The sequence below is a fragment of the Coturnix japonica genome, chromosome 13 (assembly GCF_054131305.1).
Source record: "Coturnix japonica strain WE chromosome 13, WE-NBRP24, whole genome shotgun sequence".
NCBI lineage: Eukaryota > Metazoa > Chordata > Aves > Galliformes > Phasianidae > Coturnix > Coturnix japonica.
The window spans coordinates 18,257,562-18,276,439 of NC_140675.1; the positions used below are offsets into that span (position 1 = coordinate 18,257,562).

The 18,878-nt window shown below is 36.8% G+C and overlaps 1 protein-coding gene across 14 annotated transcripts in view; it reads right to left on the bottom strand.

Moving 5' to 3' along the window:
• RBFOX1 (RNA binding fox-1 homolog 1) overlaps positions 1-18,878 on the bottom strand; it is a 541,423-nt gene that overhangs the window by 456,545 nt on the left and 66,000 nt on the right. For all 14 annotated transcript variants that reach the window (XM_085514226.1, XM_085514212.1, XM_085514225.1 and 11 more), the window contains exon 2: positions 6,659-6,721. In XM_085514226.1, the coding sequence (XP_085370352.1) occupies positions 6,659-6,721 (63 nt within the window). The remainder of the gene's footprint in view (positions 1-6,658; positions 6,722-18,878) is intronic.

Below are 18,878 nucleotides of genomic sequence, written 5' to 3' on the forward strand. Positions count from 1 at the left end.
GGGATGGCTTGATAATGAGTTTTCCACCACAATCCTATAAGTTTTCTTTTGCCTTATTTAGCTTTAACAGCCACTACCCTCATAGACAGGTAGCTGTGCACAACTCAGTTCACAGCTGGTTATTCGTGTGGTGTAGACCTTTATACAAACAGGCTGTGGTACTGCTTGCATGAAGCAGAGCACTGGCAGGGTGGCAACCCAGGGCACAGGGTGAAGGGAGATGACTCTGGGGTTTGCAAGGATTTTAACAGCTCAGCCACAGACAAAGAAACACAGACACAATGAAATCATGGACACAGCCTGCAAGTGTAGGTATGACAGTGATACTGTACAGTTTATTCAATCCCACTGGGATTCTTCAAACCAAGAGAATATTATTTATAGGGACTTTTTTCTCTGAACAACCACCTGGAAGAACCTCTCTTACTAATAAATAGACTAGGAATAATTTAAGCTTTGTGAATACAAAGGTAATCACTAATACCTCAAGTACACAAATAATTAGCTAAAATGCCATTTTGACTGGATCAGTCTGACATTGCAAGGATAGGAAAATAGATCTTGACATGTTTTGGATTCTCAGGAATTCACCTGACTGAGAAAGGAACCTCTTTGTACTTGCTCATACAGCTCACCCTTCTGCTCTTCTTCCTCATCTGTACAGCTTGGCTCAGAGCACAGACCTGCAGTCCTTCAGCATTTCATATTCCCAGTCTAAGAGCATGAAGTATTTTCTGCACTCAGACCCTAACCACTGCACCTGTGCTAACAGAATACACTTATGAGCGCCTCTCACACAACAGCCAGCAGCTTTGGATGCAAACAAGTGCTCTGCTGCAGACAGGCTATAGCTCAACAGAAGAGATTCCTATTTTTTTCCATAGCAGAAGCCCTTCTATCTTGTTCTCTCTCTCAAGAGGGACTCAGGGCCACTGGAGAAAACAAATATTTCATTGCAGAATATTTCATTTTCATACGCCAATCACACACATACTGAGAAAACATACAGAAGATAATTTCTCAGTTTGAGTTTTACTACTATTCTGCTATTTATGATACTAGGAGCATTATAACTGCTTTTTGCACTGGATCAAAAGCAATACAGCAGACATTACTCAGAGATGCCCCCACTACATTTTGTTTCTCTTGCCCTTTTACAGATATTCCTTTGGAATAAAGCAAGATGATAGAGAACATCTCAGTGCTGAAAACATAACATGAACAACATCACTTAATGACGTATTCAAATACCACCTCAGTCCAGCAATTTCATTTCAAACACGTTTGCTGGAATAGCAAAAAGAAAGGAGGAAAAAAAGGCTAGCATTTCCAAATCCTTTCTGGTGTATATCTATAAAATAGATAAAGAACTCACAAAGTCTTCAGATCAATAAAATCTCAGAAATATTTGCTGTGTTTAAGATGATAATACCAAGCTAATGGCTTGTTGAACCTTAGTAGATCATTACAAACAATACTAACAACAAAACTGAAAAGCATTTCATAGTGAATTTGAGGTTCAAATTAGATACTTTCAAGTCTACTTCATATGGGAGAAAACCCAAATTTAAAATCTCTAACATTTGTTTGAAGTTTAGAAAACACTGTGTTTTTGCAAGGCACTCACTGTCCATCACACAGTTATTCATATTTCTGGTATCTGAAATACTGAGTGGCAAAACTACATAAAATAGCAACATACAGCAAGAAAAGTTTCTCGCATCACTGCTAGATCATTTCATTGAGTCTGTGATCCTTGTCTTATGAGTCATATCATTATCACATCAATATTCATATCAATAACAATTTCAGTCCATCATTTGACTGAAATGACATCTCGCATTTTTGCTCAGGTGTCACCCTTTCCAAGATAAAGAGTGTGAGCTCATGTCTCCCCTGGATGGAAGCTATTCGATACCTCCAACCCTTCCTTTCATTTCTCTGTATGACACCATTTCAGGATACAGGGTAACCAAGAGCTGCTTACAGTGAGCACATTTAAGACCAATGCAAATCCTAGCAGGCACAGTACTATATTTTCTGCACTGATGGCCTTTCCTGAAAATTACCAAATATTCAATTTGCTTTTTCTGACAGCTGTCAAGCATTGAAATACTGCTTCGGGGAACACCATCTGATGTTACCAGGAAAGGATTCTGAGTAATAACAATCATTTATTCCCTCCTCAAGAACAAATTACCATCCATTATGAAATTCCAAAAGTGGATTTTATGCTGTTACTTACTCCTTCAGCACATTCCAAGTCAGGCTTAGTTTCGCCTGCCTTAAATAACCCCCTCAACATCAATTCTATCATTCTATCTCCTGCTTTTCCTGATAGCTAGATGTTGGACTAAGAGTGACCAGGCTGCTAACAACCTTGTGAAGAAAAACAAACAATGACTGCCTGGATGATAAGACTCAAGGAACCAAAGCATCTGGAAGCAATATGTCATGCTAAAACTTTCTTTTGAGTTCCAAGGACCCTGAGTGACAAAGTAATTGATTCATACTTCAATATCCTAACCCGGCTTACACAAAAGACAGAAAACCACCTTCCATTATTTTGGCTCTGAAACTTTTATTACTTGTAGACTGTTCAGATCTAAAAATCAATACCACACAACAACTTGGTCTAGATAAAAGCATAATTTGAGAAGAATTTCAGATCAATCTTTTCACAGGGTTTTATTTTACTGGGTCGTTTAGCTGTGCAAAACATCCTTCCAGATAAGGAAAAAAAATATATATCCCACCACTTTTTCTTTCTTCCAGATGTGCTCATAATTTCTTTTTTTTTCCATTGGGGTGTAGATGAAGCAAGGAGGATCATCATTAAGAATGAAGAAGAAAAGCAGCAACTTTATGGTATGTGTTATGTTATGGTCTGGCTAGGATATAAATTTTTTTTTCAATGCAGCCCATATGGTGCTATGGTTGGGATTTGTGACTAAAACCATGCTGGCACAACAAAAGCATTATTGCTGCTGTCAGCATAGTGCTGAGCAGTGGTTTTGTGTTGCTGTTTTTGTTTGCTTATTTTTGCTCCCCCATACATGCTAACTCCCCAGCAGGTAGGCTGTGGGTGTGCAGGACAGCAAGGAACAAGGCCAGGAGAGCTGAACTGAACTGACCAAAGGATATTGCACACCACACAATGTTCTCTGCAATAAATGCTCAGAGAAAGTTGAAACAGGTTACGCTCTTGTTTGTGACATCTGTCTCCTCAAGTAACTGCTGCGTATGATGAAGCAGTGATTAAGCATTATCTGAAGGATATTATTTTCCATCCCTTTTGTAAGAACATCAAGATTTAAACAAAACGAGCAGCACATCCACCTGTTCAGCAGAAAGTAGACAGTTGATATTTTCATTTGTAGCTACCACAAAGCAAAAAAACCTCGTTCTTTGCTGTACTTTGTTAGCATTTTGTTCATGCCTCTCAGGCAGAAATCCTTCAATCATACTCAACTCACCAGATCCCCGTGGTATGCTACACTGATTTGAAACAGTGGCTTGCTTTGCATTTTTAAAAGACTTGTTTTAATGAGGGAGGGAAATGGGAGAATCTATTTTCATTGCAATAATATCTATGAGTATTTGTCCATTAATTATTTTAACATGATAACAAGTTCAAAGCGAAACATGGCTTTATAATGACAGAAGAGCACTTGAAATGCCTTTCATTAAATGACTACAGGCTTCTGCAAGAAGACAACTGTCCCTAATGCTGAACTAATGATAAGACTTGGGATGGACAGAATACTTGCACACGCGTATCTACATCCATCAGGGTTTAAAATGTGGATCACTATGTCAGATCTTCCAATGGATATGCCTATTAGATTAACATGGAGAACCATCTGCTTTTCATTCTATTACCTTAAAAACTGACAGCCAAGGAAAACTGCCAGAAGTAACACGGGATCACTCAACTACAGTACATTCACCAACAGCAACTGTGTACAATGCAATGACTAAAAAACCTGATTGAGACAACAAGTATACAGAAATTCCCTCAAAAAGCATGGCTAAAATCATCTCTCACAACGTGGATAATGTGGCTTTCTACGTTTTTTTTCCCCCTGACATACTTTCACAGAACTTAAGCTGAAAAGCCCAAGATAGACAGCTTACTTGCCATATAACATAGCTTTAGGTAAGTGTAGCAGTATAGGGGAGGGCTACAGACAGCAACTGATCTTTCTAAATAAATCACACAATACAAAAAACACAGAATATCTGCTGCTTAACTGCCCAGCCTTCTGAATTGGGATACCAGTTAATCATCTTCCATTTCACATGTGTAGATATACGTTTGGCAATACATACAAAATCAATCCTATTCCCCATCTCTCACTTTATCCAGGCTTTGGGCAGCCAGAGCACAGAGATCATAGCATGTGTTATTGCTTAATTCCACTCTCCACAGTATTCCTTTCAGAATGACTTCAAGTTTGACAGCAGAATGGGAGAAACATTCTAGCTAAGGGAATGAACAAGAACTCTGCTGATCTAGGCTTTATATTCATTTCTACTAAAAATTCCTATCCGGTCACAATTTGTGCTTGGTTCCCCATTGCAAATTTGAAACAATTCGCTTTCGCCTCTCACATTTATTTTCAGTTGTTTTCCAGAAGTGTCTGTGATTGCTTTACTGGTTTGCTAAATGCAGTACAATTTTGATTGCCCTTTTCTTTGGTAGCATAGACACTATTAAACAATCAGTGTAAGTTGAAAACCCAAATTTGTTTAATGAAATTTGTTTCATTGCACAGCATTCCATTTCATAACAAACCTGTGTTGGATTCTTATTGCTATTTTCAAATGTGCTAAATAAGAGAACGGGACAAACCATTCCATAATCAGTAATGTACTACATGTGTACACCATGTCATGGGTGACGAGGGCATAACGCCCAGCCATATGGTGCACTTAAGAGCCAACTCATCTGCATCGCCTGTTACCAGGCAACATGCTGGACTTCAGTCTCAGCCTGGTAAGAAAAAAAATGACCTCTTAGCCCCAGAAGTTGATTGATATTCATCATGCCGGTTAGGTTACGATCACAAGGGAAAATAATAAAATCAATTATGCGTATGGAGATTTGGAGGCATTAGACCTTCCCAAAATTCCAAATGAGTATTTTCTTCTTCTTTCTTGTCATATACCCCAAATCTCTGATTTATCTTCTTGAAAGAACATGAATATCTTTTCCTTTAAGTACATTTTTAGATAGTATATTCACAGTTAAATTAATGCAGGCTTCCTAAAAATGTGCTGGTAATTATCTTGGGGACCACCGTCTCCCACAGGTTGGAAACCCCAACCCCATTCTTACATTCCTTATTACCATTTTTCTAACAAAAGCTGTCAATTGTGTCCAATTCTGCTCAGAATTGTAAAGTTATTCTGTGATAGAAAGCAGTACTCAAGAGAGGGAAAGAGAAAAGCAACAAGCATGCTGAGCACTATAGAATTAAATCTGCCTTCAAGATGAACAAGCCTTTTTCTTATTTTTGCCTTGCAAACCAGGGAGCTGTCTAGAAATATTAAAATTTTGTTTCAAAGACATTAAGATGTAGATCGTGTACGATACAGGACAGTAAGTGTAAGACTCTTTACTCCTAACAAGGACTACAAGCCAAATTCTTTCACGGACACTAAACCGTTGGGGTAGAATTCAAGTACTAACACTTGTTATGAGAAAAGTGAGCCGGCTTCACTAGTTTGTCAGCACATGTACTACACACAGAACTAAATCTAATTTAAAGTATATTTCTGTTATTCCATGAGCCCCCATACAGAACTCACTGTAACCACACGTGCAACTCCTATTGCTGTATCGCAGGATCAACCATGGCTATTACACAGCACAAAGATGGAACAACGCATTATTTTAAGCAGAGGATTGCTAACAAATTTTTCTCAAGTATCAAACACACACATCAAGAAATCGTACACTTTGTTTAGTTTACCTGTTATTTTGCAACTATTATTCAACTGAGTATGAAATTGTATCCTAATAAAATTGCTTAATACCGTTTCCAAGCATGGGTTAAAATGCTTTGCAAGAAAAAAATAAATTCTTAGTATGAAACAGAAACAAAAAGTCTGGGTAAGAAAACATCTGCATCTAATGTAAAATAGCTTTCAGGAAGGAAAAAAGAGAAAAATGAACTAACACAGCCACTGCATCACGAGTTCTATGAATTTATGAGCTTGAACAACAAAGCGTAATGAATTATTTGTAGCTGTTCTAAGGGGAAGACTGTTTGAACCAACTAATAAATATACTAAAATTTCTTTCTGACAGAATCAGTCAGAAGTAAAATAAACAGAGCAACATAACCCTAACACGCAAAAGGGAAATAAAGAGGGATGAACTGTTTATTTTAACCTACGGACAGAAACAGGGAAGATGTTCTGTTGCAAGCCACAAACAAGCTGTTACTCATTGAAGAGTAAAAGACAATTGACCTTGTAAGTATGGCCTATGAGTCTCGAGATCCAGCATCAGCAAGGCAAGTTGTGAAGGCCAGTGTATTACCTTATATGCTATAACAGCAATAACAAAGCAGACATTCCAATCACATTCCCAGGAAAAACAATAAAATCAACAACAGCAAAAAATAATAATAAAAATCAGCGTACTTACAGAAAGAAGGCTCCGGTCATGAAAACAATAGGCACCACTTGCATGGGGCTTCTGTGTAGTTTCCTAAGCAAAGAGAAATGAATTCATATTGTACAAGGTAGTTTCAAAGGAGATAATATTTTGGCCTTCCAAACATGGAAAGCCCAAGGTAAGCTTAAAGATTCAAAATGTCATAAAAAAAAATAAATAAATGGAAAATATTGCACTGAGGAAAACTTTGTTAAGGAAGTGATGTACCATCCATTATAAGGACATAATAGCATTTTTACTTCAAAACAAAGAAAAGCAGCAATATTCAATCATGCATAAACAGCAATAAATACTTTATTACTTATTAAGTAATAGTTAATTAAAAAGGCAGAAAAAGCTAACCAGGCACTTTTCGATTTATTTGAAACCAACATCTTGTGTATGCATTAGGAACTCACATAATGTAATACAACGTTGTAATTCAAAATCATCCTCAGTACAGGTTTCTGTTTCAATAGGAAAACACAACTACGATTTACTTGCATGTTTTTCACTTGTAAACTTCAAGCAATTTTGCAAAAGAACAATTACCATAAAATATATAAACAGAAAGGAGCATCCAAAATATATTATACATACACAGAGCATTGAATTAAAATAGGATAACATTCTATCCCATACTGTTATTTTTTTTGTTTAAATCGATGAGCAGGTGTTGACATCTAATATTTTACTGAATTATTCATTGAATTTTAGCAGTTACAGTAAGCGCAAACATGTTTTTCATAACAAATTCACCCTAAATGCATTTTCATTTCCATGCACACATAGCGGTGTACATTCCCTCATACAAACAGAAGATAGAAATATTGTCCATGTTGAGTCCACAGAGAAAACACACACCAAAGTCCCTGTATTACTAAAACAGATACATTTGATAATGTTTTATTCACTTTAATAATTCCCAACAGTAAACACGTTGATTTTTTTCCTCACATAATGTGTTATTTTTTACTTATAATTTTTATATATATATATATATATGTATATATATATATACACACACACACATACATATATATAATTTCAATAGTGAATATCCCTAACGTAGCTGAGGAGGAATAGGAACAACCACCAAGGCACACATTCTATACCATGTCAGGTAGTAACAGTTGCACAAGTTATCCATATATTAGGAACCATACTTTACTGATCATATCAGACAACAACTAAACAACATGTATTATTCTTCAGTCATATTCACATGGTTCCGCAAAGAAATTTTCGATATAAGTAAACAGAGAGAAAAATGCTAATAATTTTGTGAGAAAACCTGCATTTTGACAATGTCATGTTCACGAGCCGCAAGATAACCCAGTGGAACGTCACAGATGTTGATGTTATGCTTTGGACTGACATGAGATATCATTAAGATGGTCCACACCACTATAAGGAAACTTGTCTGGTTTTATAGCGCTAAATTCCATTTTCAAACAACTGTGACATAGCACAGAAAAGCAAGAAGTAATTTCTTGCATTGCATCCATTTATAGCACACGATACAACAATATTTGTCAACAGCAGAACAAACATTCTACAGGGCTAAAGTCCTTCTATTCTGAAAACACAAATAAAAGGAAGACTTGAGTCAATTAAAAGAAATCTTACCAAGCATCTATGAAGAAGCCTGGCTGAGAAATGTTAATATCCCCTTAAAAATGCAAGTGTTGGGCTTTCGGGTTAGAAAACCTTGACTCCCTTGGGGCAGTCAGATCATGCAGCCAGAGCAGCAGAGATTCTCCTGCAGGGTCATTGCCACAGGCCATGCAGCCTTATAAAATTACCATATCTGGGCATTCCAGGAGCATCTCAGCCATTACAGTGCTTTTCATTATAAGTAGCTCCCTTAAGTATTTTACATATACATATATAAATATGTATACACACACATATATATATGTATATAGGTCCCAGGACAATAAGAAAAATATTAATACCAACATTCAGTTTCCAGGTTTGATTTACACCTACACAACTTCATCAAAAAGCCTATGTATAAATTATCCTAATCTGACAATTTCAACTCTGCTCTAAAATACCACTAAACAATGTAATCTGTTGCTTTAAGTTAAAAGCAATTCCCTTTTGATAACAGCAAAAGGCAACAAGGATTGAGCTTTGCCATCATTAGACTTCTAACCACATTACTTCTATTTTGAGGCTTTTTTTTTGTTTGGTATCAGTTTAATTTCCTGTCAGCCTTACAAGAGATTGCTAATGTTTGGGCTGTAGGATATGCTCTGATTAAAAATAATCTTCCCAATTACTGCCTGGCATGAGTCTACTGCCACATGCACTCTGCCACTGGCTTCTGAATTTCTGTCAGCAGTAATTGTATCTGTAGCTCCTAACTGTAAATGAAAACCCAGGGGGCATATTTGGGTTCCAGTTTCCTTTGCCTCGCCGTATCTTTTAATTTGCACTGTCTGTCAAAAGGAGATGTTCTGAGGATTTCCTTTCAGTGCCGACAAACATCAGGTTAAAAATAATATTTTCTTTAAAAAAAAGTGGAAAAAGAGGGAAAAAGGGCAACTGGCATCACCTCACCTCCATCCCAGTTTACTGCTGCTGGCCTTGCCTAAAGTTGTCATTGCTCCCCCACTTCTAGTGCCTGGTTCTGCTCTCCCCATTGAGGTCCAATGTACCCACAGCCCACGGGGGAGCCTCAACAGTAGCAGAGGGTGCCCTCAGCTCCAGCTTTCCTTCAGGAACAGCCAGCTGGCCCCAGACCTCCTGTATTTGAGACAATACTGCTTAAACCTGGCAGTAAGAGTCTGATGCAATCACAGACACCAGCTTAATGATGATTCATGTTAAGATTGTCATTGATTCACTTTTCCTCTTAGAGTTGCTGCTAAGAAACCTACGGTGGAAGGGTGACCTACAGACCGTGTGCCCTGTGTCAGGATCCCAAAAGGAAAAGCATCAGGAGAAGAATGAAGCACTAAGCACAGACTGGACTCTGAAGGAGATAGAGAAGAAACTTGAGGATAACAACACTTGAAATAACATCAGAAGGGAAAAGTACAGCCAAGTACATGAGAAGTACAGACAGTTGTTTTACTTGTCTAAGTTCTTGAGCAGCCCCTCAACGGTCCTTAAAAACACATCTTTAAACTTCTGATGCTCAGAAGGCTCTCTAACATGCAGAAGACTACAACTCCAGAAAAATCAGTTCCTACACGATTTCCCTCCACACAGAAAGCGTCCAAATTTCTCTATTAATATAGATATCATAACTACTACTTAACAAATAATCACTTTTTTAAGCTTTTCTTCAGAATTTTTGCTTTTCTCCCTCATTCTTCTGCATGAAGAGGCTGTTCTACCAAAGCTCTTAAGCAGGAAGAACAGTCCCATGAACATCAGTAAGATTAATCACACAATTCCACATAATAATACACTTACACACCAGCTAGATTAGAAGATTACCATAAATTCAAGTGAAGAGGGCATACAATGAAGTAACATGAAAAAGGCTGAGCTGTTATCAACTAACTGTAGAGTTCTCCTATCAGTCGCAGTGGTGAGCTTTTAGTGCTGAATACTGCAATGCTGACAAAGACCAAGAAGTTGGAATATTATACTTAGAGAGTGGGGTTTCTTACATTTCCCTTTTTGAAACTAATAGTTCTCTCATCTGTCACAGGTCAAGAAATGAATCATAGCCGTACAAAGCAAAGTAGCTTTGAAAGAAGTTTCAGATGTAGAAAAAATAGTTTTCTTACTTATTCTTTTCTTTATAAATGACAATTCTGACATTGCATTTTCAGTGTTAATAAACATCATCTGAAGTTAATGACCAGGACAAGGGAAAGTTGTAAGAAAGGAAAACAAAGGCAGCTTATCCAATAGTTTTGCAAACATGATATGGATACTCTCACTATAACTGAAAGAGCTCAGCTATAGGATGCATCTGGACTGGGATAATGTAACAGCAGAACAGCTGGCAGCCCTAAAAGCAATACTGTAGTTAAAGGGCACAGCACTTTGCTCTGACTGAATCAGGTAGCTACAGGTACCAGGTAATACCATCACACTTAAGTACTAATTCCTGGTGGTTATGAAGCTGTCACAGTGTGCCTCACTAGAACCAGTAAAGCAGCAGCAAAGGCCAAATGCAGCTTACTCTCACCTTGTTCAGATATCGCATTCTGATACAGCATTTAACGCTAATCTCGCTGACCCCAAAATTACTTTTGATAGCTCATTTTCATTCAGTTAATCACTATGCTATAAATTGAATGAACATTAATTCCGTAATTTAAATCAGGGAAGCACGCCTGTATGCCTTAGAAGCGGCTTATATTTAAGAAGAGCTAATAAACCTTTTCTGTTAGTACTGCAGAAGCATTTAGTCATGCATACATACAGGAAAAAAGGCAGAAGCATTTATTCCTGCTCATAGGAATACAGAATTGGGCTACACTCAGTTCTTTATTAAAATCATTATCTTGTAAAATACTTCAGAGTACAGGTGACGTTATATCTGCAGCCCAAATGGTACACTACTACCAGGGGAATTAACACTGAACGTTTATTTCTCTTACTATAGTAAGCAACGACTTCAGCTGGTTTCCACAGGAAGAAGGGACAGACACAAACATAAGTTACGAAACCTAGAGCATAGGGACACAGCAAACATCTCTGCAGAACCACTTGTTTCAGATTTGCTATTTGTAAGGAAGAAAAAATGATTTTTTATTCCTCTTTCTAATCTACAGTTCTTTCTACTTGCACCATACCCATTCATTGAGAAAAAGCATTGGATTTGTAAGAATCACAGGTTTTCACACGCATTTCTGAATAACCAGCTCCACGCCACCTTATTCTTTATCTATAACCTTCCACAGCGTACTGAGAAAATCACAAACTGCAAGTAAGGGTCTTTTCTCAATCTCTTATGGCATCAGGAGCTTCACACCAGTAAGCTGACACATGTGAAATAAGACCACTTATCAAAGAAGAGAGAGGTCAAAGGCTTCTAAGGTTGGAACAGGAACCTGCTGGTTGCTGCAAATCTCTCACCAGCGCGTTTGAGCCTGACACTTAATATTCAAACTGAATTGCAAGCGATGTACTCAAGGATAAAGCTCAGTAATAATAAAGATTCATGGTCTGACAAGCTCAGCATACAAATTCTCAGCACAGAGCCCATTTTCAATACTATTTTATTTTAATCTAAAGAGAGTTCAGGAATATTATTTTTTTTAAATGAAGCATCAGTACTTCCCATCCAGTTAGAGAAACAACAAAATGAGAAAACAAAACTTCAGTCTGAATTTAGATGCTGTTAAAGAAGCATGCCTTAAAATCATTGTATCTAATTGTAGTATAGATACACCATAGGAAATCCTTATCCTGCTAATCAGACATTGGGATGCATCAAGTAATGCATACATGTTGATTTCACAATGCCAAAAATCCACTACTTTAAACCAGAAACAAAAGAAGGAACTGCCCAAACATCAGATTTACAGCTTGTAAATTGTACAGCACACCATTTGTGAAAGTCAGAGTCATGGGAAAGGCTCTAAATCTTGATGGATTGTTAGATAGAATCCCAAAGGTTTGATACGTGCCACCCAGACACTGAACCTATGGTTAAACTAGATATTAAGTCACTAATATTAGATCACCAACAAGTGGCAATTGATAACATCGTTTGTCAAGCTCCAGATTATTTCCTGCCCATCACATAGAACAAGCTTCTGGCTTCTAGGTGGAATTTGAGCTTCCTTTTTTATTGTTCACCTTTCAATCTCATCCATCTCTTATTTCATTCAACATGTTTAGTTCACAGTCAGAAAATGGATTGTTTATATTACAATGACAGTGTAATGTCGTGACATTTTTTCAATGTCACCATGTTTATTTTGCACCACGATAGCCCGGCAACTTGCTCTCTCCCTTATTTTAAAGTGCATTAGAGTACATAGGAAGCAAGTTAAAATTCAAGGAATTATAATTAAATGCCTAATAGCTTTAACACTGAAAATACCGTTGCCAAACATTAGCTCCATTTAAAATCCTTTGCTTATTTTGCACATAGTTCTCAACATCTACATTTCTAGTACTAAATCTCTTTCTTTTAAAAGCACGCTGCATCCAGCTTAACAACATCTCACTAGAACACCTTGTTAGTCATACTTTGATTCATTTCATTTCATTGCCTTTCAAATTTAAATTACCTCATTTCTTCTCCTATTCCTCACATTACTTTTGAAAATGATGAGTCTCACTTTGTGCAATGATTCTTTATAATTCAACCTCCCATCACACCCAGCAATAACACTATCATTTTTTTTTTGCATATTTGCAAGTTTTCCTGCCAAACTGCTAACCAAAACAATCCTAAATTTGCATTTAATCTCACCTGTTTCACTTCCATTCCTTACACACAGTCAGCCAACGCCACAAGAAATAAAACTGTGTTTTACTTAAATGAAACAATAACTTCCCTAATCCCAGAAAAATGGAATCCTATTCTTCACAGATTTCTTGATTGAGCCTCAGGGGGAGAAAAAAAAAATCTCTATTGCCAAGCAACAGATCAGTGCTTTTCTTTAGCTGGCACACAGACAAGTGCCGTAGCACAAACTCAAATTGAGGATGAAGTCACTAAAACAATTCTAGAAGTATATGCTTGCCAAAATTCCTCTCGATGTTGAATCACAACAAGAGCACCTGAACAACTCTCATTGCTATTTTAACGTGCTCTTCAGTATCATTAACCTTAAGAAGATAGAATCTTCTCCAAGCTAATTTATAATCCAGATTAGGTGCTCAGCAGAATTAACCCAGTGGTGCTGGGAAGGTGTCTTAGCTCCAGCTACTGGAGCTCTCCTACAGGAACTGAGGAGAAGGAACAGCAGCTGGAGGAATGTTTTGTATTACCATTATTTTCACGTTTCTCATTTCTGTTCATCTGCAAATTCTCCTTCAAGGCTTTGGCATAAAGAAGGTATATGTAACTATGCTTTAAGTAGTCTGAATAGCATCTATTGCCTACTGACCTTCTTAGCTAGGAATAACTACTACTTGCCATATTTTACTATTTTATTTTGGGTTTTTTGTTTGTTTTTTTTTCCTTAAAGAAAATCATGGGCCACTAAACACCAAGCATGACTATTTTCTTTTTGTTCTAAAAGCCGTAGCATACTATTTTGTAGTTCTAAAAACACACATGTGAAGGAATAACCAAAATCTCAAGCACTGTAAGTTTTCTTAAAAATAAAGAAAAAAAAAACCAACTTTTAGAGAATTGATGGCTCTGTGCTGTTTGAATATCAAAGCTCTTCTGGGTATCACTTCGATCTGCCCATCATAATTCAGATAGTTCTGAATAATTCAAGATGTTATGCTTTAACTTATTTCAGCAATTTCCTTGAAGAGAAGCAGTAAGTGAACATTTATTACAGACCTTCGGATGAATCCATATAATTAATATTATGATGTACTTTACCTGTCTTACTGTTTGCTCTTGTAATATTAAGTTGGTATTAAATAAACAACACTCTCAGACAACTTATTGTCCCACTTCAAGACATTGCTTCGATTTATGTAATTACTTTCTATGATTTACTGTTGAATCCTTACTCAAGTTACATATTCTGTTAACAAGCTATAAAACTAATTAGCTATTTTGAGGTAGGATGCATTTCCATTGCAAAGGCAATGTATTGCTTGTGTTTCCTTGGAATCAAAATATTCTTTTCATGGTGTGACAGCAGCATACTTCATCTTTTCACATTTTATGTGGCACACTGAAGCAAAACAGAAATGATGTGCTATTATTCAAGCATAAGAAAAATAGTAGCACTGCACGAACGAGTGTCAGAGATGAATAAAGGCATATGAAATGATACGAAAACAGCAGCTGAAATATGCCCTCATTTTTCGAAGATGAGTTCAGAAGGCCTGCACCCAAGTGATTATAAGCTTTACATTACGATGACAAGATGCTGATGCAATTCTGAAATGAAAATGAGTGATACTGAAGAAAAGTTGATCTGAGATTTTTTTGTTGTTGTTGTTCTGCTACTTGTGAAGGGTTAAAACCGCCTTGGTTAGAAACAAAAAGAATTTTGATGCTTTATCTGAAAGTAGAGCAACTCAAGTCTTTTTGCTGAGACCAAGATAAACCCTTAACACATTCCTAAAAATAAGGTAGATCATAACTTCTAACTCAGCTGCACCCAATCAGGTTCAATGGAGTGTAATTTCACCATTAATGGGAGCTATAGAAGGGACTAATTTGGTTCAGCGTATCATGTTATTCAGCACAGAAGCAATTAGTTTGTGCCTGAGTAGTTCAATAGCATTAAGAAACTTCCAAAGTAACTGTTGGTAGAAAAGCTTTAGTTTCACTTCTGTGCTATTTTAATAAGATATTCTGGCCAGATGATCAAGATCTGTATCAGGCAGATAACTAACAAAAGCCATTAGCTGAAAGTCTTCCCATCAAGAAAAGGGATTTGATACAAGTGATCTGAAACAGCTACAAACAAAATTCACCTCCATCCTAGAGTAACCCATGACAAATGAGAAAAGCCTCAGTCCATTCAGAAACAATAGACCAGTTGCCACAACACACTGAATCCAAGACAAAAGGCACTGCTATATATTAAAAGCTCAAAATCAACACTGGCATTTTAGAAACACTATCACTAATAAACGTTGTGGGAAGCACAGTTGCACTGCCATTGAAATGTGAAGAACTGAAATGAATTGGTACTACGAAGAAACAGATACTGAAATCTGTCGAAACATTTCTGTTTCAAATCAGAAGTTCTTTCCCTGAAAATATAAGGTTCTTAAGCAACAGCTCCAGAATAATTACATCATTCTGTTCTTTCAATAAGGTCCCAGTTTTGTTTGCCCTACATTTCAATAACGTATTCACATGCCAAAAAAAACAGTCACAACTGTTTTAAGAAACGAACTGGTTTTTGTAACTCATTTCATCTTACATTAAAACAAAATGGTTTTAAACATAATGCTACAGCTCAAGTAAATGCTCCAATTCCTGCAACCAATATAAAAGTACACACTTTCCTATTTCATTTTAGTTGAGTATATAACAAATTTCACAGTTTCCACCGATGCAACCACTCCCCAGTCTCAAGTAGCTGCTTATCAGCAACAGCAGCAGAGCTGAAAATCTGTAAGCAATATTAAATGAGAATAAATGAAATACATTAAAAATGGATGATTTGGAAAAATCAGCTAGAATAACCCTTTTCGCTATAGAGACAAAAAACAGTCATCATAGTTCTGTCCTGTATGGAAATCCATGTAATGCGATACCAAATTATTTATACAGATTGCTGCTGTAACAACATCATGATTAATGGCATTAATGACAACTGTCAACCTTCCAAACAGGATGCAAGTTCTGAGGAGTTGCTTTGCATTTTGCTTTATATTTTGTTTATTCAGAATTCAGAAAATTGATGTTTTAAATCCATGAAGATCCTTATAGGACAGAAGTTGCAGTTAGTGCTTTGAAACAGTTACTCCAACCATTTGCCATCAAGCGTTGACCTGCAATTTCCCCAGAGGACTGAGAACAGCAGTCTTAAAACCAAAATGACACAGAAGCCTTCCATCAAATCGAGTGCTTTAAGTTTGTGTCACAGAGTGTGCTGCTATGGTTAAGAATTACAGAGCAGCTCCAGCAATTGCACCAAGTGAGTTGTTGTACACTGAGCACACCTTGGCCAGACCCAGAGCTTCTGGGTCGCTTCAAGTGAAAATCAGAACTTAGAAATAGACACGGCAATGCAAAACAAGAATAACTCATTTTTACTACCTGCTATAATAACAATTGTCAGCTCCGTATCTCACAAGGTTGATCCCTCACTGAGGGAAAGAAAGAAAGAAAAGTCACACTTTTACAACAATAAGTTATCCTATCATCATATACACAACCCCTCTTTGGTGCAGAATCCCCTTGAAATGTGAATAATGAAGTTCAAGGACATTTTCAGCTTCAAATAAGAAAAAAATCCCAAGCAATACTTAAGGAGTATCAGTCACTATACAAGTAGTTGTCCAAAAACTGAAGGACAGTTACACAGAAACATTTTAAATGTGAAAAAATCCATGCTTGGGAAGTCAAAAATGAACCCCAACTATCTTCAGCCAAAGTTACTCAAGCTTTGGGACTTGTCATCAATGAAGTTTTATCTGTGGTAAAGGACAAAGGTCAGACCAGACAAGCTACCCAAATTAAAATATAAAAGCTAACAAAGCAGCTGACTCCCTTCACTTCTTTCATGGATAGGTATCATTCGAGAACCAAGATTAGACTTCTCTCTCTCAGAAATAAAGGTGTTATTTCCTACAGTATTACATTTTTAGATGGGGATGTCAATAGCAGCCAGTTTGGTAACAGTATGAAATGCATTTTGCTCACAGCCCTGTAACTCAGACAATGATTTTTGCTATGTTCTCAGCCAGATAAGTGTCAGCAAGCAAAACCTTTTCCCCTGTGCATTATGGGACCTGGAAGAGAACTTGATCTATAGATTTTTGTCTCAGTATACAGAAAATGGAAAACATTTGACATGACAGCATAAAAAGGTTCACAAACATAAAACTGCCCAGAGCTGACAGACATGAATACAGAGTATTTAATACACTAGAAATCTGGTCACTGATAAAAACTGACCAAATCAGTATTAATTGCACTATGCATCCTTATTCACAAATCAATACCTTGCCAATGATTTCTAAATTCTAAAGCTAAACATTTTCAAAAGATCTATAGTGAACTACATCAGATTTTTATCAACATTTTAGCATATGCCAGTTGCCAGCACATTGTAACCTGGTACGTCTTCGAAACCGATAATATTAATAAATTCCTAGTTGTTTTTAATTACCAAACAGTATTCCAGTGCACAATGAAACAAAACATTTGGAATTTAAGTCCAAATGCGATACACACGGGAGCCATTTCTAAGGCCACGAAAGCATAGAAAGTTTCACAAGCCCTCAACTACACCAATTAGAAAATACGAAGAGGAATGAGTTGAAAATTGTCCAAATTTTACATTTCAATGCTTTTACTATAATTTTGAGTCTGAAAATGAACTATCATTTGCAAGAATTCTGAACTACAGGCAGCAATTTCTCCGTAAATGGAGTAAAATGATAACTCATTTCCCAGTTCTTGGCCAGAATAATGAAAAAAATGCTGAAGCTTTAGAGGCTGAACCTATCATCTTCTCAAATTTGAATGACAACTTAGAGCAGTAAGGTCTACTTAGACAAAAACCAAGTACTATAACCCATTTCAATACATTCTGTGGCAATGAGAAGCACTGGAAGGCAGAGGAAAGGCTCAATAGATGGTGGATGTGAATACAGCAGCCTACACACCAATATCCTTTTGCAGCTGAACAAGTACTCAATTCCCAGAGTCCTTCTAGGACAGGCTGAGTGAGAGACTGCGTTCACTTTCCTTGCTGACAAATGATGAATGCCAACCTATTGATTCAGCGAGCTATAAAACCAACCAAGATCAAGAAGCATAAGCATTCTGTCTTTAATTCATGTTATGTTGAAGTGTTTTTTAATCTATATAAATCTAAGTAAACATGCTTAGATATCAACACTAAGTCAGTTCTGACTGACATTAAATAGCATTTCTTCTGAAGGGTGTGTCATGTGAAAGGCTTTATTTCTATATATACTAAAGTTATTCCAAAACAGTTCAAAAAGCAAACAGTTCTAGTCTAGTTTGTGTGGAAGTTCGGTTTACATTTACATTGTTGCAATGAACTAATAAACTCAGATTGAACTTAAAATTAATATAATGAACATATAATGAAGGGGTGTGTGAAGAGTAGCTGCCAGTAAAGACTGAGGCAAAATAGTTAAGGCATACCTCAGCCTTCTCCTTGTCCACTGTTAGTGATACAGGTAGACTGATTACTATGGTGTGGGGAGTTCAGCAGTTCACTAATATGATCAGAGCAGCTCAACATGGTCCTTCATGCATTCACAAAATCAAGGTTAAGAGACTTTCAGAATACAAATTCCCAAAATTCAGTCCTCTTACCTTTTCTTTTTGTCCTCCTGCCATAAATCTGCTTCAAGTACACACAATAACCTTGGGACTGACAAGTTTGGTAACCTTTTCTAGCACAAATTGGATATTTTTAGCACTTCCTGAAGTATT